The sequence below is a fragment of the Cyprinus carpio genome, chromosome B19, assembly GCF_018340385.1.
Source record: "Cyprinus carpio isolate SPL01 chromosome B19, ASM1834038v1, whole genome shotgun sequence".
NCBI classification, from domain to species: Eukaryota; Metazoa; Chordata; class Actinopteri; order Cypriniformes; family Cyprinidae; genus Cyprinus; species Cyprinus carpio.
Genome location: NC_056615.1, coordinates 19,081,076 through 19,105,513, shown reverse-complemented (window position 1 = coordinate 19,105,513; position 24,438 = coordinate 19,081,076). Strand labels below are relative to the sequence as shown.

At 37.7% G+C, this 24,438-nt stretch overlaps 2 protein-coding genes and 1 long non-coding RNA gene across 6 annotated transcripts in view; 1 reads left to right on the top strand and 2 right to left on the bottom strand.

Annotated features, from left to right (window-relative positions):
• Window positions 1–7,266, bottom strand: part of LOC109064060 (ATPase phospholipid transporting 9B) — a 39,147-nt gene extending 31,881 nt beyond the window's left edge. For 3 of the 4 annotated variants that reach the window (XM_042745758.1, XM_042745759.1, XM_042745760.1), the window contains exons 1-5: window positions 7,114–7,266; window positions 3,900–4,073; window positions 1,713–1,863; window positions 932–1,045; window positions 721–829 (exon numbers count right to left, since the gene is read on the bottom strand). In XM_042745758.1, the coding sequence (XP_042601692.1) occupies window positions 721–829; window positions 932–1,045; window positions 1,713–1,863; window positions 3,900–4,073; window positions 7,114–7,193 (628 nt within the window). In that variant the 5' untranslated portion in view covers window positions 7,194–7,266. Of the gene's footprint in view, window positions 1–720; window positions 835–931; window positions 1,046–1,712; window positions 1,864–3,899; window positions 4,074–7,113 lie in introns of those variants that run through there. The other variant, XM_042745761.1, reaches the window with a different exon arrangement.
• Window positions 7,158–23,817, top strand: LOC122140789. The gene is made up of 5 exons (XR_006157365.1): window positions 7,158–7,278; window positions 9,478–9,599; window positions 16,774–16,868; window positions 20,837–21,043; window positions 23,698–23,817. It is a non-coding gene; the product is annotated as an uncharacterized LOC122140789 (long non-coding RNA).
• On the bottom strand, window positions 7,562–19,500 carry LOC109064059 (sal-like protein 3). Its single transcript, XM_042745757.1, has 4 exons — window positions 17,871–19,500; window positions 11,196–14,120; window positions 9,733–10,076; window positions 7,562–9,295 (listed from the first exon to the last, which is right to left on the bottom strand). The coding sequence occupies exons 1-4, from the start codon at window positions 17,950–17,952 to the stop codon at window positions 8,900–8,902; spliced, it is 3,747 nt and encodes a 1,248-aa protein (XP_042601691.1). The 5' UTR covers window positions 17,953–19,500; the 3' UTR covers window positions 7,562–8,899.
• Window positions 23,818–24,438: the final 621 nt, after the last annotated feature.

The window sequence follows — 24,438 nt, the reverse complement described above, 5'->3', positions numbered from 1 at the left end:
TCAAAATAAAAATTGCTCGGAACATTTAGAGCTGGCTGAGACTGAACAGAGCCACTAAGCACATACATACAGACAAAAGCCCCAAGCAGAGTACCCGTTTCCCACTAGATGGAGAAAGACATTTTTTAATGGAAAATTTATTCATAAATTAAACCCAGACAAGGCGTTTAACAAAAGTCGTTTGCATTCTTTGTATGGTGAAATTGAATTATCACTAAAGATCAACAAGTGACATGTTGCCCAGGAGTGAAACAGAGGCATGGACCTTTACACATGGAATATTCCTAAAGCTAATAAATTGCATATTTGCACAAAGTTACTGAATTGCATATTTTCTGTGCTATTTGATGTAGTTTGACCAGTGAGACAAGTGACATCAATACAAATAAGCCAAACCCAATAATGTCATGTTATTTAGCTCCCTTACATTAAAAAGGAAATAAATGTTAATAAAAAGATAAATAGAGATTATATTAAATCAATGATATAATACGTAACTTCCATAATTTTACAACAAGTGCAAAACCTGAAATAAACTATTTTAGATGTCTAAAACAGCACAAATCCCAAAAAAGGCAGATAAACCAATTATCATGTCTTTTCACGATTATATTATCTTTATAGGTTCCAAATGAAGTAACTCTTGGAGTCAATGGAGCTCAAACAGGATGCGCTGTGTATACGGAATAATATCATCAGGATGTGTCATACTGTGGTCACCTCTCACTGTGAGTTTACTGTACAGCTGGGAATTCATCTCTTTGTCTCTCCTGCAGCGCCGAACTTCGTCAACTGCCTCTCTCACCATGGTGACAGCTAACACAAAGCCCTGGACAACAAGAAGAAAAAAAAAAAAAGGAACAACAAGAGTGATGACTGAAATTACATTTTAGTGTTCAATTCCCATCTTTGTGTGGTTAGATGTACTCACCAGCGGGGCCCAGTAGGTGTACAAATATCCTATCTTCAGCGATGGAACAAACTGAGAACAAGCTACTACCAAAAAATACAAGTTGAGGAAGAACTTAAACTGCTGGTAAAGAACCTAAAACAAAAGAAACAGAAAGCACCAAAAATAAATAATCATCATACCTTATATTTGATGAAGATTTGATAATATAACCATGACAAATTGAATCAAAAAATGTAAGGTAAGCGACAGTAATACACATAACATTCTAACACAGCTTTTGGAGGCACACCTGATTGGCTTATACATAATTCATCATACAAGCTGCAAATTCTTTGCCAAGGGCACATACAGAAGGCGCGTTCCACTGAATAAGACATCGCCAGCAGTCATAATACAGTAGATCACTTACACACTCAGTGGAAAAAGATACGTTAGATTGCTGTTACACCCCCTTACTTCACAGCTAGTTACACATTAACCTGATTACTGAGCAAATCTGCTGTGCGTACAATGGGTAGAGATTTCACTTTAAACAGCCTAGCGAGAGCTGCAAAAAAAAAAAACACACACACACAAAAAAAAAAAAACATTCTGCGCCTTTGAAAAGAAAATATGTCAAATAAAACAAGACTAAAATAAAAACATAAAAATGATATTAATTATAAATAAAACTGATAACATAACAAATATGTAAAAACAGCAATACAAAATTTCACAAATATTAAACAAATATTTTCAATTTTAGCACTCTCGGAAACCAAATAAAAAAAACATGCAGAGATTGTTTATACCGCCTTACCCCTGGCACAAAAGTGACAATGTTGTATTTCTGATTCTTGATGGCATTTTTGGGGTACTTCTCTTCACATTTCTCGGGATGTCCCAGCCACACTGTCCGAGCTTTCAGCTCCTTCTTCCTGCGACATGTGTGAACCAGACATTCACAACAGCTGCGTGACAGAGACCACAGGAGGAAAAAGATCATCCAGTGATTAGACAAATTCACTTAAAGGAGGACACAGTGCTACAGGCGCAGTTCAGGCCTGGATTCCAGTAAATGGTCTTTATTTAAAAATATCCCTGACCGAATAATTAACAAATATCAAGACTGGTCATTACTCCTAATTTAAGGGTTGCACTGAAAACCGGTGATTTTCTTGAATTATCACCCTGTTAATCACTTAAAACGCTCTTGAAAACGAACACTGAGACCTTTCGTGGAATTCATCACCAGCCGTGCATATCCAGTTGATTCCACTTGAAATACAACTGACGTTAATGCAACATTAATGTAAGTGATGTTACAGAGAGCGAAGACAGCTTAGCTCAGTCTAGTTTCACTTGAACTTTAAGCAGATACACAGAACACTTCCACCAAGAAGAAAGACTCAAACAGTAGAGCCAGAAAACAGTAAAAGAAGAGTACAGATGTAAAAGGAAATTTTTGAGATGGATTTAAACTCATTTTGCTTCCGTAATATGAAATATAACAAGGGAGTTTAGGTTGCATATAATTTAGTGAATGACAAACATTTCAAAAATCATCTGAGGCTGCAGATTCTATGCAGTCCTTGCGATACCTAAAGAGAACAACAAACCTGTAGACCTGCCAAATAAACCCCTCCCTACTAAAACGAAAGCTCTGATTCGCTGTGAAGGTCAGAGAGAGCGCCAAACACTTTGTTGACCTTCATATTCATTTTATATTCTAGCGGTTGCCATCCCTGGTGAACGGCGTGACGGTACTCTGCCGGTACTCTGCGCAGTGTACACAGTCATGGCGATTGGTTTGGCTGGCACTGAACTAAATTACATAAACCTTGAAAAAAATATAATAATATTTGTGTTGGCCCCTTCTGTCTCCTGTCTGTAAGTGCCAGCGCCCTGATTCATAAGAGAGATTATTTGCTCAAATGAATGTAGTTCAAATAATAGGGCCGTTTGAATAAGCAGAGTTATTCTGCTTGAATTATTTGTTCATTTCATAATCCTTTGCCTAAGCACACAGAAAATTACTGGAAAGCAGCAAACTGGTCAGCTGTGCGAAATCCCATTTGTTCATTAGGAGAAGAAAAAAAAAAATCAATACCCAGCTTACAATTGAGATGGCCTGCTGATAATGTAGCGCATAAGTAGAGAAGAGTCAAGCACACACACTTTCATAACAATAAACGAATAATATATCTTTTAATCACACTTGTGTCACATGTCATTGATGCCACACAAAAGGCATTGAGATATTGTGGGAATGTCCAAAATAGACATTCAGCTTGTTGACATCGTTGGCTGGATAAGCAAATTTTCGGTTGGCGTGTTTGACCTTTTGACTGATGATGCGCAGAGAGCACCTCAACCAAAAAACAGGACCTGTGCTTGTGTGTGTATTTCATGCACAGTTACCGGTGCGTTAGAAAGGAGCTGAGCCAACCTGGCACAAGCACTACATACACACACAATAGGCTCCATGACAATGGTGACATTTTATTAACAAAAAGTGAAGGCCAAGATGTTTTGAATGTTTTCAGTAAAACATCTATCTGTCTATCTAGTCTGCCAATCAATTAAAAAAACTAAATCAAATTAATAACATGATATATTAATCAAATAATCAAAATAAATATAAATATAGATATTTTTCTTAAAAAACACATCAGTGCACTACAGGAGGCCTTCATTCACCCCCAGAGGTGTTTGAGGCACGTTTTATTATGGATGAATGTGCTTTATTTCACTACTTTTGGACTGTTGAAAAAACACACCCACCTACTGCAATTCTATCGCTTGGAAGAGCAAGGACAATTTTTAATATAACTCCAACTGGATTCGTCTGAAAGAAGAAAGTCATATACACCTAGGATGTTTTGAGGGTGAGTAAAACATGGGCTAATTTTCATTTTTGGGTAAACTAATCCTTTAAGAGCACTTAGATATTGAAGGTAATATTTTAATGCTTAAATATAATATGAGCCCTCACGTGGCCTGTTACCTGGTGCACAGGACCTTCCATCCACCACAGAGGAACCAGCCCAGTCCTCTGCTTCTCTGACTCACTCTGGCTCTGGGCAGCGTCTGATAGTCACTTTCGTCGTTTTCAAAAGCTTCCTCTGACATCATCAAGGGCATCTCATCAAGGTTCAAGGATTCGTCTTCAATCTGATACCTGAAACATTGTAATATTGAGACAAAAAAGATGATGTTAAGCATCATAATAATTATTATGAATTATAAAAGTTGTATAGCCCTTTTCATTTATATAAATTAATAGAAATGTAAATAATCTGCTAAACTACAAAAAAAAAGCATTTTTTTTTTTATTTAATTTCAAATTAAGACGTCACAAATGTAATAAACAGACACTGTTTGTTTCCCAAAACAGCATTCCTACTTTCATTATTACCTCTCAACTTTAAAAAAGACATTACGCAATGAAATAAGGGCTTTTTTGAAGGCGCCTACATGAATGAGTGGAACAAAAAATGCAGAAGTCGAGGGATTTGTTCCTCTCTCATACTGTGTTCCTCATTTATCGAGACGAGTCTCAAACCCAGATCAGCAGAATGCTATTGTGACACTCTGAAACAGCCGACGTCCCGAGAGGATATCAACTTCCACCCACACAAAAGCCTGGCCGTTTCTGCACCAGATCCACTTTAGCTTTAGCGTTAAAACCTGCACGCTCTCTTTTCACTCTAGAGCTGTCTGCGGATAGATTTAATTCATGCAATTAGGCCTCTGTGACCACTGTAAACACTGAGAGCCTTTTGCAGTTGAACACTGAAAAAACATAAAAATACCTACCAGCCTCAAACTGTGCTGACTGAACAGGCCTCCTCAGGTAGTGATATCATGTCTGTTAAATTATTAAAGAAGCGTAATACACTTACAATGGAGGACATTAACAACCTACAAACTCTAATCCTAGGGATTTTAAAAGCAACACTCCCTTTTCCTCTAAAAGAATGAATCAGGAAGAAATACATTTGAGAGTTCAGAGAGTGTGAATCATATTTGATCCTCCACAACACACCGAACGCCCACATTGTGTAGAAAAGATTACTGCACTTACTGAACTGTATGATAAAAGAAATCAGATCACCACTACATTTGCTTAAAAATCAAGCATGTTGACCATATTTAATGTGCTCTACGCATATGTGTTGATCAATGTTTATATGTAAACAACAGCCTAAATGAAATCTGTTCATCATATAAAAATGACTTAGAACACTCGGATTAAACTGCTTAATTCATATGGATGGTTTACTATCCTTAATGTTTTGCTGGAATGGACTTTCAATGGAGAAATGGAAATCTCTCAGGTTATTAAAGGAACAGTTCACCTACAAATGAAAACTTACATCCAAGATGTAGTAAATATACAGTAGAAGTTGAATTTGTTTCTTCATCGGAACAGATTTGGAGATTTTTAGCATTACATCACTTGTTCCCCAATGGATCCTCTGCAGTGAATGGGTGCCGTCAGAATGAGAGTCCAGAGAGCTGATAAAAGCATCATAATAAACCAGTCCATCAATTAATTATTAATGTCTTGTGAAACGAAAAGCTGCATGTTTGTAGAAACCAAATCTATTATTAAGACATGTGTTTTGGCCAGAAATAGTTTCAAGTTAAAACTCCTTAAAGATGGGTTTGTTTCTTACACACTGGAATCGAATGGATTACTTGTGCATTATCATTAAGTTTTTATCAGCTGATTGAATACTTATTCTGATGGCAGCTGGATCTGCATAATAATTTCTCATTGTTTTCTTTTGAGTTTTGCGTGAAATATGGTCCAGACATGTTCTTGACAAGTTTCGTGAGATTCACCATTATACGAGACTTTGAACTAATGGCAAATGGCAAATATCAGCTCTACAAAGGCTAATCGGTTCCTGCCACAATAGGCAAGTTATTATTGAGGTATGTCAACAAAAACACATCACTCTGACATGTGTCTATGTGGATTTTAGCCTTTGAAATGCTTTTAGGTTAACCCGTCTCGACAGCGGTCAAGCAGAATGGGTGTAATAATAATACAAATAAGGACAACTAAGTTAGCTGACCGTTGTAATCATAAAATGATAGTCTAGCAGGGCCAGGGTAAGAGATTCGAAGCCTGCAGGCCCACCACTGATATTTGTATTCAATTGTATGATAAAAGAAATCAGATCACCATCAAATCTGCTTAACCACCCATATAAATCAAGAATGACAACAGAATAAGCAAAGTATGAGCCAAACATAGCTGGTGGTCCAATTAATCTTTCCTAACTGTGGTCAGTTCTTCTGCTCTCCTCTTTCCTCCTCAATAAAACACAAAACGATTCACAAAGTGATTATGTGCAATAGCATTACCCCAAACAATGAAATCAAATTAAGCAAGCATTTGGTTTTTGTCCATACTCTCAAGCAGCAATGCCACAAGTGGCCCTTAGACTGTCAGCATTTGACAAACAGCTGGATGCCATAAATACAGATCCTGTCTGCTTTTAGGCTGTTTATGCGGTTCAGGAAAACCAGATGGACATTAGTTTCTAAATGAATATCTTTGACATATTTGCCTCGCATAAGCCGTGGGAAAACAGTTTACAGCGATATCTTGTCAAGCTCAGCATCACAAGAACATGGTATGTCTTCGCCATATACCTAAGGCGCATCAGATGCTGTATGAGACATGCTATAAATAAAACAAAGCCTCATAAGGTGGTCTGATAAACCAAAAGCTTAGGACATTTTCTATGAACGCACCTGACGCACGTGAATTGTTTTGGGTGCTATGTGGTGTTTAATCAATGTTCTGGAATGTTCTATAGACATATTCTATGTTATTTTATATGAGACGCTCCATAAATGTACTTACATCTACAGAATATCTCATGAGCGTGTTATTATAATACGCCTCAATGAATGTACCTAAGATGTCTCCTGAGTAGGAACCGAAGTGACAAACATCTCACATGATTATATCACATCTCTCGAGGAGTCTTGTATCCTCTCATGTCCTATCAACTGTAATCTGACACTGACAGCTCGCGCTGCTGAATTTACACTGCCGCTAGCGTTAGCCCGTTAGCACTCAACCCCGGAACCGCCGCATAAACAAACCCAATATCTACACATACGTTTTTGTAAAAACTCAAATGACTGTCTCGTGTTTAAAAGAGGTGTTTGAGATGAATATGCATCCGTCTACATACCTGGCAGGTCTGCCAGCATTATAATACGCAGTTTTTCTCGAATTCTTCCGTACAGGATTCAAAGGGATGCTGTCTGCCATCTTTGCTCGGTTACGTATGAATGTCGTCACGTCCGGACTAGAGTGAGGGGGATATCTGCTGTAATCTGGAAATGTGATTCTAAAGGTATTTTAGTTTATGGTGCTTTAATATCTTACTTGGTTGAATTTATGGGCTTCCGTTGATGGTTTATTTCACATTAGGCATCTTACCAGTGTTGTCTTGCCGTTCTTTGAAGGCTTGTGTTCCCAATTGTTTTCATTTAAATAACAGTAATATAATTACATAATTATTGTTTTAAATAAAAATGTCTCTCTCAAGTTTGTCACAATACAGACAAACACCGAGAGACAAAAATAGATAAAGGATGAAGCACACACATACAAGTAAGGTGACAAACAAAAAAAAATTCGTTTGAGATTTATTTATTGAGGGTGGTAGCAATATTGCGTCTTAGAAATAAATCCAGTTCAGTCAGTGTGTGTGAGACACCACCTCAGTTGTTCCATGTAAAAATACTGATGTGCAGACAGAAAAGCAAACCTGGTGTACTTTTTATTTGTTATAATGTATCTGAGTACAAAAATAGTGTCTCCTTTTCATGCAGAGGACACATTGAATCCCTTGTTTCACCATTACCTATCTTATGAAAAAACTGCTTGTTCATATTTTTGTTTTTATTTCCCCCAACACTAAACAATATATTATATAAGGAAAATAGCACTACAAAATAAAATAAAATAAAAAACACTAAAATGACCTGACATGACACGCTTAGTAAATAAGACATAAGCTACCATTACAGACAAGTATATTGTTTTCACTTTTTTCTTTTCCCTTGTACATGAATGTTTCTGGAAACATTTATTTATTTTGTTCTTGATAGGAAAACACACTTTTAAATTGTGAAATAGAATTGTCCTGCAACACATTCAGGTGCATCACAAGGGCTTCATTGATAACTATACCTTAAACTGAAGTGTAAAGGTATTTTTAATGCAAGATCTTTATTAGCAGTCATATTATACTTCATGCTCTCATGTTGGCCCACTAATTAATTTTGCATGTAAAAGTAAATAAGGCAGAGAATAGCATAAAACATATAATTAGCATTAATAATAACATAGCATAGGCTGGTATAAGATGAAACGTTTCATTGCTGATAGCAGCTAAAATGACACTAGCTTTCATGGTGGTGTACTTGATTTGCATGAAAATAAACGGTTTGCATCCAATGCATAGCAGCAAAGCAGTGGGATGTCAAAGAATAATACATCACTTTTCAAAGCCTCTGAATTGTCTCTTTATCTTGTCTCTGGGATTTAAGTTACATACTTTCAGCTGTAGCTATATTAAGACCACAGTTTGGGAATGAAAAGTTTCTATTATATATGCAAACATGTTCCCTTTCTCATGAATAGGGTATTGTTTATCAGCAAAATCAGAGGGTAAAAACAAATAAAATAAAATACATATTTACAACATAAAATAATAATTTCATCTCAAAGCAATGCCCTTGGATCAAGTGTAAGGTTTCAGTCAGTGGACATAATTGAAAAACTAACCGTGGCCTCAGTTTAAACAATAAAATTAAAAAACAAGTGCCATTATAGCATAAGATAAACTGAATCATTTCCCACATGAATCAAGCACATTCTAAAGAGTTTATTCTGATTTTAAAAAAATCAAGACATGTTTAAATTTTCAATGTTCCTTATGCAAGGAGAAAGAATATGTCACCTTTACTTTAATTGATTCCAATATCTTTTTTGTCATCAATCATCATGGAGAAGTGTTGTCCAGCACCCCTCTCTAAGCCTGTTTTTTCCATGGCTGTGATTGGTGGGCTGTTTCCAGTGCTAGCCTTGTCCGTGGCCACAGTAATGGCAGGAAGCTGGGGGACTCCTCCACTCTGAATGACGGATATTTCATTGTTCCTCATTGCTAAGCCATTAGTTATAGCTGCTGCATATCGGCTCCAGAAGTTTTGGTCCACATTCATGGCCCGTGCTGCTAAATCCTTCTGAAACGCTTCGCTGAATTTCAGGGCGTCACCGCCCAGAAGGGCAATTGGGTTTTCCACAGACAGACGTCTACCTCTACGGGCAGGAGTGTTATTCCACATATGGGTGCCCATGTGCACCTGTAGACAAACAGAAATGAAAAAGAAATCAATAACAAATATTTTTTATGAAATTTGCTGCATTTGTGTGTCTGTAGCTATGAGCTGTAAATTACAAAAATGACTCGTTGCGACAACCACCATGTGTATTTTATTAATTAATTTATATATTTATTTATTCATTCTTTTTTTATGATTGACAGGATGGTGAAGAATTGACAGTAAAGGGAGAGGGGGGTAATGTGAGTGGACTTTGACCAAGGACCTGGTCCACACATGCAAAATAGCTTTTTACATGCTGGGAACATAATACAATTCAACAATGGTAAGCATTTTATGAAAATGATAAGAATAAAAGCAAATAATATGTTTAATTAAAAAATGTAAACAATTTTAAAGCTCATATATAATTTAAGTTACTCACTTGTTAAATAAAACACAATAATGATCACACATACCTTGAGATTACCCTTGGTTGTGAACGCTCGACCGCAGACAGAGCAGCCAAAGGGTTTTTCGCCAGTGTGTGTGCGCTCGTGGATCTGCAAGGCACTGGCAGAAGAGAAGTTCTTCCCACATGCACTGCAGTTGTGTTGCTTAGGGGTCCGTCTGGGAGGGGGTGGTCCAGTGATTGAGGTGACGGCCGGTATCATCACCTCAGAGCGCGAGGTGGGAGACTGCAGGCCAAATGCAGGGAAAGGCCCCTCTTTTAGCATGTATGGTCTATTGCAAGCATTCATCTCCAGTTTCACTGCAGTCGGCAAATTTTTAGTATCCTGTTCTTTAGACCTTTGAGCATTTTCTGCAAATAAAAATAAAGAATTAGTATAAAATCAGCAGTGTAATAAAACACATAAATACCATAATGCTGTCTATTAAGTGTTAAAAATGAAGTGTGTCATTTCTGGCCACATAATGCCAAACAGAATTGCAGGTTTTAGTTCAAATTTTAATAATAATTAATCATTTCTTTTAGAAACCTCCAGTACATGAATAAACAGACTAGTCCAGCTCCAAACTCACACCATTAGTTGAACTATGTTGTGGTGTCAGGCATTGTGTAGCACCACAATGTTTACACATTTCAGGTAAACTGAATATGGCTTACTTACAGTTGTCTCTGCATATTTAGCAAGGATAGGAGATTAAAAAAAAAACAACATGACACACTTCACTTTTAAAGTGATTCAAATTATACAAAAAATGCAACAGATTTTTGCTGCTTATTTAGTTTACTAAGAAAAAATGTTTTGAACATTTTACCACAACGTACTTTCATTATTTTCAAATCACTTACATTTGTAAACTGGATTTTGTGTTGAGATTACATGAATCATTTTTGTTGACATAACTGGAGAGTGGAATTTTAATTTCCTGCATGCTTAGCATTTGACTGCATTACCAGAGTACATTTTAAAAATTAATGTTATTTTATGTGTTTCTGGGTAAAAGGAAATACTACTGATGTTTAATGTTCAGTTATGTTATAGATTTAGAAGAGTTTCTGTTATTTTGTAAATTTTTGTGTGGTTGCTGTTGTTGTAAAGAGTGGAGCTTGTGTTTAGGCTCTGAGCTACATGATGACTACAGTGTGTGTGTGTTGCTTCGCTCAGAAAGAATAACTGCTAACGCCAGTACTGAGACTAGGTTCATCTTACTCGTTCATCCCATACATTTCATATAATAATAATAAATTATGTTATATTTCGTATGCTACTATCTAACACAATGACATAAATGTAGGTTTGTTCGAAAAAAAAAATAAAATAAAATAAACATTACTTGTTTTAATGGACATGTTCTAGTCTTCTAAAAACCTAAAATAACTGTGTGAAAAATCTTTTCTCAATTTAATTAGGTTCACTGAGCAATTTTTTAGTGTACAGTGTTTTACTGGTATCATATAGCAGTTTTAGCTTACCATGTTCCTTATTGAAACACTGCATGTTGAAAGAGTTTTCTTTCTTGACTGTAGAGTTGATAGGCTGGATTCCTGTTTGATTAATAGTCACCTCGTTGACTGTATTTGCTGCTGGACAATCTGTTGTTTCATATTTTACTATAGATGTTGCCTCTGGGACTTTAAAGGAGAGGTTCAGAGAGACTAAGTGCTCATGTTGGCCCTCAGGTTGACTGTTGGGATAGGGTGAAATGTGAACAGAACTAGACGAATGTGGCATTAAACTAGTTTTTATGCTGTGGTTCTCCATCTCACCAGTGGTGTTAGAGCCCAGAGCATGAAGATCGTTATCCATAGGTCCGCACCTGACCATCATTTTTCCATTTGATTGGCTGAGATTGACGGATGAGTCTTCCACTACGCTTTGAGTTTCTGATACACTGGTTGGAAGTGAGGAGATATGTGGTGGACTGTCTGAAAACGAGCTCAGGGTGTTTTCATTGTTCTCTACAACATCCCCTTCTTCTTCAAATGAAATATCATCAAGACAGTCATCATCATAAGTGCTCATGCTGTCAAAACTCTCCATATCTGTATCTTTCTCGTAGATGGTTTCTGCAAGAGGAGTGTTTGGAATCTGCCCACCCATGTGCATGCGTATATGCTGCTGTAACACAACTGCATTCGTGAACTTTTTCTGACAGATCGGGCATGAATGTTGAATCCGAAGAGGAGGCTTTGCACGGTGGACACCAAAGTGTGTCTTTAAGTTACCCTTTGTGGTGAACGCTCGTCCACAAACCTTGCATTTAAATGGCCTCTCCCCTGTATGGATGCGGTAGTGCATCTTCAGCGCGCTCTGACAGCTTAGTACGCGGTGGCAGATTACACACTGATTGGGTTCCATCATCTTCTTGTCGATGTTTTCCACAAGCTGTTGGAGCTTCGATGTCTCAGATGTTTGCATAGAGTCTTGGAAACCACCAAATGGGAACTTGGCCTTGAACTGATCCGTGATGAGTGGAGGAGAGGACGACTTATTATCAGCTGAAGGAGCATCAGTGGACTCAGTTACATTTACCTCAACAGGTTTTTCTGTAGGCGTGGACTGCGGAAGCAGGATGTTGGGGTTGTTAGCGTTTCTAGTCACACTGTTTGATGGCAGGTGAACTTCTTCTGTGTTGAAGCTATGTGTGATTTCTACTTCTCTGTTTGATTTAGGGGATGCCGCAATGGTGGACATATCTGTCTCAGTGCCGGTGGGATTGGGCGACGACGGTGCATGTTCACCTCTGGCTGGCGACGGCCTGTGTGGAGATCTTTCAGAGGGTGTGCTTGTAAATGAATCACTTAAGCTTTCAATAACTGGTACTGTGGGTGGCAACTGCAGACCCACTGAGGACGGCACTGTCGGAAGAACAGGCTTGCTGTCTAACCAAGTAGGTCCTGCCTTCTCCGGAGGAAAAGACATCCCATAGGGGATCCCAGAACTGGTAGGGATATTGTCAAGATATTCTGGGACTGGGTACGGGTTCATCTGAACATGAGGGTACTTCTCCTTGTGCCTTTGGAAGTGGACTTTGAGGTTTCCCTTTGTCGAGAAACGGTTGCCACAAATGTTGCATTTGAAGGGCCTTTCGCCTGTGTGCGAGCGCAAATGGATCTGCAAGGCACTATCACTGCCGAACACTTTAGCGCAGAACCTACACTTGTGCTTAAAGAATGGGTCTTCGGAACTGGGCTTACTGTCAAACATTGAGACACTGGGCAGTTTGCCCTTACGGTACTTCATCATAGCAGCAAGTGGGTCTAATGCACTGGCAGTGGCTGCAATACTGGCCAGCGGATTGGGAAATATGACTCCGTTGGGAGGGCTTTGAGGTAGTAATGGTAGGCTGGCAGAAGGGCTAAGGAGGCTACTCTGGCCAGCTGATAGTGGGCTGGGAGTGCTTATGGACTGGGTGTTACTAACGCTAGAGTGTGATCCGCTACAGGTGGGCAAGAGCGGGGAAGCCCCGCTGTAGCTGAAGAGATGAGGGCTGGAACTTGTTACGGAAGCAGTGACACTCTCCAGTGCTCTAGAGCTGATTTGTCCACTGCTTGGCTGGGAAGACAGCAATGGTGGCCTCGCAAGCATAGATGCCTGGGATACAGAAGCCTGCCCATTCACTGAAGAGGGCATGACCCCAGATAATGGAAGTACAGGGGGTGGAGCGATGCCCTGGAAATTGTAAGTGTTAGAGTCAGAGGGCAGGCTTTTTGAGGCAGGATTAAGGGCGGCTTGCGTAGGCTGCCTATTCATTACAGCAACCTGGCTGCGGATCTGCTCAATGAGCTGTAATTGCTGAACCTGCTGCTGCTGCAGTGCCATCAACTGCTCCAGAATCATGGGTATCACAGCTGAGTTTAGCTTGCCTGCAGACCCCGCACAGTGAATGCTCTGGGAAAACTGAGCAACGGCCACTCGGGTGCTGTGAAGAATCTCCAGGGTCACATTGGTGCTGGGCATGTCATAGTGATTGCTTATAGGTGGTGCAGGGGAAGAGGTGGTGTTTTCATTGTCAAGTGGTAGAGGGCTGAGGTTTGATGTTTTATGCTCGGGCAAACTTATATCCATGTGTTCATTCAGGTCGATGATGTGCATTTCCTCAGGCATCTCGTCGACTTTCTCAGCCAGCTCAGAGTTGAGCTCACTGACCTCCATTTCTGCTGAGTCACTGTGGGCACTCAAGAGGGACTCTGTCGGCGATCCTCGGGAAATGGCCTTCTCTTCATTCTCCTTTACTATCAGCACAGGGGGGTCTTCCGTGCACTTCTGCTGGTGCTCCAGCATTTCGGACCACTTGAAGAATTCAGCACAGCACCTCTCGCACACGTGTGTCTCTTCGCCTCCGCTGCGGCTCTCTGTGCTGCTGTCCTCCTCATCGCCTTCCCTCAAAAGAAGCGCTGGGAGATAAAGACACACAGAGAAAGCGTGTGAATAGAAATTTTTGAGATGATAGATTTTTCACAGCTATTCTTGGAGGAGTGAACAATATAGATAAACTAAATCAATTGTACCACTTTACCAATTACTGAAAGTCAGCCTCTTTGTGCTCATGCTCCAAAGACTCAGACGATAATTTTCTTTGCACAATCCATCAAATTATGCGACCTATCTATTGAATATACGGGAGCTTAATGAAATTCTATAGGGGATATTGATTTCCAATGTTTTTATACAATTCACAGCTGCACTGTCAGTTGAGGGCAAATTGAGTCTTTGATTGACTAATCTGAACTCTCCATTGCTATCAAACACTCTTATTTCCTGATGAATTTGAAGAACTAATTCCTCTTCACTTGACATTGTTGAGTGAAACAGTTATCTCTCACTGCAAAAAATGTGTACAATCTTGACAAAATGGTTTCATCTTTAAATGTGTAAAAAGCACAGTTAACTTCAAATTGTTTTAAATCATATCATATTTGATCATAAGAAAAGAAGAAACAATCTGTGTGTTTTCACTAGAAATCAAAGCCTTTACAGTGTATTTATCTTTAAATAAATCTGTTCAGTGCATTTTCTCATCGAATCAGTAAGTTATATAATGACAAGAACATTATGACATTTACAGCATATCATTATTGAACAAGAATACACAGCTTCAAAAAATTTTAATTTCAAATCAGATTGTAATGATCATGGAAGCCAAAAAAATATTATTTGTCATAAAATAAATAAGCAGCATTTAATAAGATTTTTTGTTGTAATATTTGCATTTAGATTATATATAAAAGACCTAAGTTACATCTATTTAAACTGTTATAGGTTGTTGGCTCACTGATGAGCGCATAAGGGGTTGGGTTTGGGTAATTTATGCACATGTCAGAATTTTTCAGAGGAAAATATAAATAGATTTACACATAATCAGCTTAGTGAGATGGCAAAGTTTATGAGTCCAAACAGAAAAAAAGTAAGCCATTAATTCCTTATATTTTCTGTCTGTTTGTATTTGTGTGTGTGTGTGTGTGTGTGTGTGTGTGTGTGTGTGTGTGTGTGTGTGTGTGTGTGTGTGTGTGTGTGTGTGTATTTTCTTTTTCCTTTTCTTTTTCCGTTTCTTTTCTTCTCTTTCCTTTTTTTAAATAATCTTTTTATCATATTTTATCGTAATATAAAATGCTGTGGAAGATGTATTCATTGTTTGTTTCATCACACCTTTTATCGCCTTGATGTAGCCACACTGAATATGTTTATGAATAAGAATATTGTTGGATAAAAATTTCAGAAAAAGTGACAGTGAGAAAAAGAAATAGGATAACAGACTATCTGAAATAATTTTGTGGTCAGGTGTTGTTGTGTTTCTTCTCAGTTTTTGTGAGCCTTCCTCAGAGTAGTTACAATGTGGGTCATTTGCTCGTCTAATTCCAGTAACTGTGTGGGTGGTCTGAAAACCCTTAACACCGAAAGGTGAGAGCTAACTGAAACTGATCTAGTGAGGTGACCAATTAACTTAAGGCCGTGTTGCAAATCTTAAAATGTTCACAGATTAGTTCATATAGATATAAGCATTTACTAAATAGCCTAAATATAATTACAAAAATTCCTTTGGCGTCCCCAGTGAAAAGACGGACAAAACTGTGTTCATGAGACAGATATAACAAATTCTTAAATCAAAAAAGACATTCTGTGGGGCCCTGCAGCATGAGCCACTACAAAGATTAAAAAACTTGAGAGATTCTTAGGGTGCTCAGCTGGTAACCGTGGTTTTTGTAACTAGCTGGATCATTTCGACATGAGACAGACAAAGGTTACAACGTAAGAGTCTTAGAATAAATTTCTCAGGCCCCAAAAGAAGAAAGCTAAAATGCTATTAGACAATTGTTACTGTAGAGGCCTGATGAATGGCATTTGAAGGCAAAATGAAAGATGTACAAGGGCAAACACAAAAGTCAAAATGATTGTGTTGACGTCGACAAAATGAGAGAGAACAAACAGCTAAGTACATATTGCATACATGGATAAAACTGTGAAGTCAAATGATTATTATTTTATTTTTTATTTTTTAATTCATTTAAAATAGAAGCATAATTTATCATTAATTCAGTTAGAAAAAAATATGCCAATTAATCTTTTAACAGATTAAAATTACAGATGATATTAGGTCCCTAAGTTACTTTAGTTTGTTAGTAATATTTTCTTAAATGTATTGAAATACACAGTGTGTTTGAGCTTTATCTTAAATTTCTGCACCTTTTGGACATTAATTTTAGTACATTTCAGAATACTTGAGCAGATGTTTTATTTTCTAAAAAAAAAAAAATTAATTTGTTCAGAGGTTTAAAAAAAACTGTTGACTAAAGCAATTTTATTTGAGTAAATGTTAAAAAAAAAAAGCTAAACCACAGTTTATACTTTATGTAAACGTTCAAGATTTAAAAATGATGAATTATTTCTACTTCAATATTGTTGCAGCAGATTTTCATTTGAATTCCTTAATTACTCTTCTAACAGATCAGGCCTGATTATAATGAATTCATCTGATTAAAAATAATCTGAAGAACAATAAACGTCTTTCACTGTCTGTTTTCAAACCATACTCTGATTCTCTTCTTTTAGGTCGATCTTTGTGTTGCAGTAAATACTTTAACGCGATTTAAATGAAGACACAACTTCGACACCAAACCAAGTGTGAGGATTTTTAATGTGGGCTCGTAAGTAACTTCATTACCATGACAAAAGGAATTATTCTCACGCAAACAGACGAATGTTAAAGGTTTTGTTTGGGTCTTGCAATGGGACACTTTTGTAGGTTTTGCAGTGCTTTATTTTGGTGCTTTATGAAAAGCACGAATAGATGCAGAGCCCTAATCTACCGTTACTGATTATAGCCTAATTAATTCATTTTAAATCATGTTAGCTAAATCAATAAAATAAAAAAAAAAATAAAAAACAGTCTAGCTTATATGAAACACAAAACTAAATAAATATTGCCTATAGGCCTACGTGTACAGTTCCTTATTAAGCAAATTAAATCGCTGAGAACATTGTATGCCCTTAAAAGCTAAATTACTTTAATGAATGTAACAGAAATTTTTAGCAAAGAGCTAGAATACCATACTGAAAAGACACTAGAAATTACGGCTTCATTATTTAGAAAAAAAGGTGTTCATAATATGTTTCATGTAGCCTACTAGGAATATAAACGCACTTCACGCATTTTATGATGCACTCTTAAAAATAAATGTTCGAATAGAATTTTACAATCATCTCATAAGGAAATCTCCATGTAACTTTTTATTTGATTCTTTAGAGAACATCTAAATACCGGCGCTTTAAAGAACATAGAAACCTAACATTAATAACTTTTTCATCTCCAAAGAACCATATAACTTACAGTTAAAATGGCTCTCTGTTGAACGTAAGAGCCATCGAAGAACCTTTATTTTTTAAGGGTGTAAAACTTTGTCTTGAGTTCCATCTAGTCTACTTGAACTGAACACAGCGTGGTATAAACTTGCATATGCTTACTAAATCAAGTTCTTTTTAGGCTTCTCTGAAATTCTTTCTATGTTCAAAGTGTCCGTTCCATGCCATGCATCCTACAGCGTGTTTTCATCACCACTCGAAAAGAACCATAAAACATCGCGAAATTCTGACAAAAGAAACTTGTATCTAAAGAGTCAAATAAAAGACTCGTATTTCAATTCACATACCGTTATCCGGACTTTTGTCCGACTGCGTTCCTTCTTCGTCCGATCTGAGATGCTGAGGTTTCGCTTGCTTTCTTCGGGACATGTCTCTGCGCTTCGCGTCGGCGCTCCGATCTGCAGAAACATCGGACGCAGGCAGTCCCGTACAGTCCCGGGGTCAGTGAATAAGAGATATTAGATGTTGTTACCGTTGTGCAGATTGCGCATGTCGGCGTTATAATGATAGAGGGTCATGTATTACGTTGCGCGGCATGAGGGATTGGCCGCGCGCCAGTAGACACTCTCTCTGGATATGGAAATGAGGGATGGACTGAGTAATTAGCCCGTTTCACTTCCTCACTTTTCCCCCTTTTGCTCTCTGTTCACGTAGGACCACAAACTGGACGCAAACAAGTGCGTCTACAGCTCTGGTGGCACTTCACATGGCGTAAAGTCCATCCGTAGTTTGTTAAACATCACCGTAAGTACGGAAAACCAGTCTTGTCACGCTCACACGCCTTCTTTTCAAATAAATGACAGCATGAGTTACATTCAAGCACCTTTAAAACAGGCTCTTTCGACGTGTATCGATTCTAGTTTAAGCAAAGCTTTCCATCAGATAAGTTTTGTTTAATTTTTATATCTACGCAAGAGAAGTTTGTTCTGACAGGCGAATATCTAGCTGCCTGTAATAAAAGCAGTTGCCTCGGTAAATAGTTGGCTGTAATTTGAATGGTTCGGTTAGTCTAATTAAAGCTTAAACCCCCAGAGGAAGTCAAAATAAAATGTTGACGGTTTTTAACGGTTGGTATTCCTTAAAAAAATGGTTCAATAACCACAAAAGTTAGATTACAAGTTAGTACACTAAAAAGACACCAGCAAACAGTCGCGTTCGCCTGAGGAGGTCACCATAGCAACAGTAGGCTGCTAGAACGCTTTCCGTTAGGATCTGTATGGGACGGTACGTCGACAAAACATAAGTAACGTTACTGCCATACTTTATGGCTTTCTATACATTAACATACCACAAGTATATCACAAAAAGTGTTTTTAAAAGTTTTCACGGTTTAAATTTTGTATTATGCAAAAAAAAAAAAAAAAAATCGGTTTCGTGAGAGGAACCTGCACAGTACGCGCGCTCGAAATCGTTAAAGTTACACGAGAAACGTCAAGAACGGAGTCGAATGATTCGCACACTGTTTAGGAGTATTTTGGCAGCAAACACCGTTCGTTCTGTTCTCGGACGGTCCGTCTGCTCTTCGCTCATGCCGAGGACGCATCCTCCATAGTTCATCCAAGTCAAAACTATGTGCGTTCCTGCGGAATCCAGAGTCCCATAAGGTGCATGTCTTCGTGTAGGAGCTGAACTGAAACGGGCGTTCGCTGGTTTTCTGCTGCAAATGTGCGTGTAAACCCCAGCAGAAGTCCTGGAGAGATGCAGGAGCTCTGTTCTGTGCAAGCTTATTGCATTAGGCGACCACTAGGATAACACAGAACGATGGACCCCTGTTAAACCTGCTCTTTTTTTCTGTTTACTTTCTGCCTAACTTCACATCTCTCACAAAACCGACTTCATAAGGATCAAAAAATAAGATATGGCACTTATTTTGTGATCTGCAGTGTGGTGCCATATAAACCTAACACAGTAAACTTCAGTTATGTGTCTATCTCTATCATGATATTGAGCTGCTCTCAAGGGATCAGACAACATTCACATCTGACCAGTATCGCTGGTGTATAGCGGCCAAAGGGCTCTAAATCAGCGATACATCATTTCCATTACAACACAAGTAGAACAATATATAAGCCTATTGATCGGCGTCTCTGTTACTCTTCTGGTGTAGAGAGATAAGCGCAATATAATTTCGTTTGACCTATCTGTATGGCCAAGTGATGGATTGCTAGGGTAACCGAGGGCTTTTATCACAAAACTCTCCCAATGATGTACTATTGATTGTCCTTAACTAGCTTTTCTGGCAAAAATCAAAAGTCCCTTCCTCGCCATCCTCTTCATTATCAATAAAATTACAAAGTGGTGGGAATTGTCAAAATCCACCCCCAAGGGAAGTCTTTAAAACGGCTGCTGTTATCCCGGCTTTTCTGTTATCCATGCCATGTAGGATTAGGAACAGGCTTTTCAAAATGAAACAAAATGATCAGACGAAGAAGAGCGCCTGGAAGGACAAAATATTTAAAATTCTGCATATGACACCCTTAATGTTTGTACCTACAGGGAATTTTTGCCTGTGCGGTTGTTAATTGTGTTTTTGTTTTATTTTTCATGCTGTTTTTCTTCACATTCCCCATCTGCTTTCATAAATATGCGACAAGGCAGATTTAAATGAGCTAATCATCAAAGATAACACTTTTCTACTCTATATCACCATCTCACCTGGTTATCACACATTATAGCTTCACAAAAATGCATATGATGAACATTTTCGCTTTTCACTTAAAATAATCGCCGCAGTTGGTGCAGAAAAACAGTGTTTCAGTTCAAGCGTGCAACTCAAGAGTTGTTTTCCGCTGGAAAAAGGAAGAATTCTCTCCAAGTCTGTGTTTGTTGAGATTTATCATTTTCTGTCCATTAAAACAAAATCATGTTTAGAATCTTTTCATGGTCCATGCAATTTCTCCGTTCCTTTTAGCCTCGAATGCAGCTTTTTAACAAAAGAACATATCCCACAGCTAAAAAACATCTTTCCCTACTCTAAACACGATGAAGAGGGTTTGACTCTGAGTATAAAGCACATCATCACAGATAGATCAACAAATGAAGTGTCAGGCCGAAACTACATGAAGAACAAACAAAGCAGAGACAGGCCAGTGAGATGGACAGATGTGAGATAGCACTGTTCTATGTGCCGAGGGCCTCTGGAAATTTCTGATTGGTTTAATTTACCACATCTAACGTGGCTGCTTCTCAAGTCTGCGACTTTTATCTAATGCTGTGAACCTCTATTGATTTCTCTTCTCTATCTTTAATGCAGGACTGGAGCAAAGAGAGCAAAAAAAGCACTTGCTAAATGGAGGACTACTTTGAGATGGCTGCTATTCTCCGGCTTATTGCCTCCTGTCGGCCATGGTTTCACATGAGGTCCGGGGTGTCAGGTCCGCTTCCACCAATAAAGGCTGTGATTGACACTAGCGGGAGAGACTTGAGCTCGGAAAAGAAACTGAATCTCAATGTATGAGGGGTGAGTGAGGGTCTATTGTGAGGCCAGTTGGACCTGATACATCTAAGGCATATAAACGGTTTTTAGCCGTGAGATACGGGTCCCTCTGCGGTACCGTGGTACAGTCTTGTATCCGACTGTCTGAAAAAACACTGTTGTACTTTTACTGTATGTACTCAAGCAAAGCAGTATGAAGATCAGTATTTGCACTGCTTTTTGCCGCGTGCCTTGATACGCAACCGCATGTAGTGATTCCACCCCCGTACTTACGGTCATTTACAAACACTTCTGCAAAAGCGCTTCGCTGAATCCGTACACAAAGTTTTTGCTTTGTAAACAACCTTGCAAAGAAGATGTTTCAGTTCTGTTAACCCAAGTCGTCATGACAACAGACTATTTTTATGAAAGACAGCAAATTTCAGGCACAAACAGGATATTTTGTATTCTATGTTCTCGAGGGAATAACGAGCAAAAACAAGAGTAAAGCCAGTAAAAACAGTAGTTAATTACTGGCTGTGAGTGTGTGCAGTCTGAAATGGCAGAGGGAAGACTTCAGGCGCAAAGTAATTTACTTACATTTATGACCTGAAAAAGAACAGACCCTGCTATTAGCATTTATTGGCATGCTATAGAGGAAAAGCACGTAACAAATGAGTTTAATCTCCATCAGCTCGGATTCTCTGAACACTTCACAGGAAGTATCTTCTGACATAGGATGCGTAATCTAATCCGAAGGTAAAACTAATGTTAGATGTGGAGAGTCTGTGGATTTAGAAATATGCTATTAAAATTACAGGACGTATTTTATTCAAATATAATATCTGTGCATTGGTCGGTAGATCGGTGTTTAATAATGCAGTCTATTGGTCCTTAGGGGAACATATTTGGAAAGTGAAATACTGCATATGTCTTATGAAGTGTTAAAGTGTCTTTGCAACACATATTAAATGTATATGGGTCAGTGACAAATAAGAATGTCTGAAATGATGTAGCTGAGAAATCTAGTTTAACGTACATGTGGCAAGTTAGTAGAAATGTACTTTTTAAATTGATTATTATTATGATGTAACCACCATCTAAAAAGTAATTAAAATATATTCACAGTATAACTTGAATACACGTTCAAGCATTTTGCAAAAAAAAAAAAAAATAAATAAGTTAATTGTTTTATATATATGATGTTTTTTTGTTTGTTTGTTTTAGGGTATAGAGGAGTCCTTTCTGGGATATAATTTACTAGTTTGTTGTTTTCTTGTCACATGACAACAAAATGGCTTCCTGTATTTTGGTTATACCACAGTGACTTTGATTTGGCAGACAGAAATGTTTCAGATATATAACTTTAAAAACAAAATGCTTCACTGCTTAATTTATTTAAATAATAATACAAATAATGTTAATAACTTTAACATAAGTCTTTATGTCAAAGTTTTTATTTTTAGACTTTTTCTTTTAAAATTAAATCTGGCACTACCAAGACTTTCCTTTTTTTAAATCACATTTTATTCAGGAAATTGAAAACATATTAATAGTCATAGAAGATGTATATTCATATTAATATATTGATGTATGTCACTTTTTAAATAATTTCTTAGATCCAGATGAAAATTAGTATCAATGACTCATGTATGATTGGCTATAATAAATTTAACTATGTGGAAATTATAAAGTTTAACAAAAATATGGTTATGTAAATTGCTTTTTTTCTATAATGAAATAGACATTGTGCATCTGTAAGTCAGACCTCACTGACAGCTCAATAAAGGAGCATATGGGGGGACATCTAACCTTCCATGTCCAAAATTACTCTCTCAGTTGGAGGCTGGGGACAAGATAACGATTAGGAAGCTGTTTCCCTGAACATGCTGAGAGAGATGCAAAACCAGGTTAGCATGATCATCCGTCATCTTGTGGCTTTGACTTAAGCCTGTTGCCATTGAGTAGTCCTCTGAATGCATAAACTAAAGGTTAGCGCCAAAGGTGCCCATGGCCATGATTGTTGCTGTCTTGACAAAGTAAAAGAAATTAATGGCACAATCTCTTGCGTGCCATTGGCCTTAGATCACAGATGCTTATGACATTTACAGTTAACGATTGTAAAGAGCTGTCAGAAGTAAACAGACAGTGACTAGCAGACGTGTGTGCCTGGTTTATGAGTCACCTCTTATGTGAGTCTCCCAGCATTCTGCTGTAAAATCCCAGACAAAAGTTCAGTAAACCAAGAGCAACAGAAGCAGAAAGGCAAAGTCTAACTTTAATTTAACGGCAGAATGAATAACAATAGTCACACTGACATGGACAGTACAGTATGTCTAAAAAAAATCAGCCTGATTGCTGTAATGAGATCTTAACTGATTAGTAAACAACTATCCTGTTCTAAATCAAGATCAAGATCTGTTGTTATGATTTTTTCATTTATTTATCTTTTGGGTTTGTATACATATGAAAATAATAATCATCTGTGATATTTTATCACTATGAGCTGAGCTTCATGTGAATTTGCTTGTTCGTAACAAACTGTGGCACGTCTATGTCGCCATAGGCATCTGTGTGTACACTGAAATGAAAAGAAAAAACAAGTCTTTGCTCGATTTTTATGTGAGTGTTGACTGAAGAGTGGGCTCAATCTGTGTAAACTCTCTGAAATAGTGACTTCCTCTCCATGTCTTAAACAGACGCTTGAGGCAAACTGCAGAGAAGTCACCATACATGTCCCTCATGGAAGAAGACCTAAGATTACCTCATTATGGCCTATAAAATGTTCTACCTTTGGATGCTTTTGGAATACTTTCTATGTAAGGAATGCATCTTACATATATCTCACTTTGAGATCTGAGGGTTTATGATCTCACGGTTTAAAAGTAGATAAAAATAGCTTTAAAATCAGCTGTTGTTATAGGTCACTCAGGGCACTTCCTGTTTTTCCTCTGTTAAAACTATCTCTGTGCACCATTATGTGTGGAAGTGGAGGCACAGCTTTCTCTGAATGTGCTGAATGAGACTATAGCTTATATAGTGGCTATATATATAGTGGCCTCAGAAATTTTCAAATGCTTTTTCCAAATACATATCACTCATTTGAACTAATTTGGGCATAAAATGTCCATTATGCCCAGTAGAGATGATCTAGGGACTGCAAAACAAAAGAACAAGATAATTTCAGGTGCTCTTTAGATTTGTGGTTTACAATGTGATGATAAAATTATATTATTAAATGCCATAATAATATAAGATTATGCAATAGCCTAAAAAGTGTTTGAACTTAAACTAGAACTAAAAATGTGTTAATTCCTTTGAACTACAACAAAATATATGAAGTGCCATTTTCAACAACATTTTTTCTTTTTAAAGCAGTCAATTTTTATTTATAAAACAATAAATATACAGTATTGTTAATGATAACATAAATTTTTCTA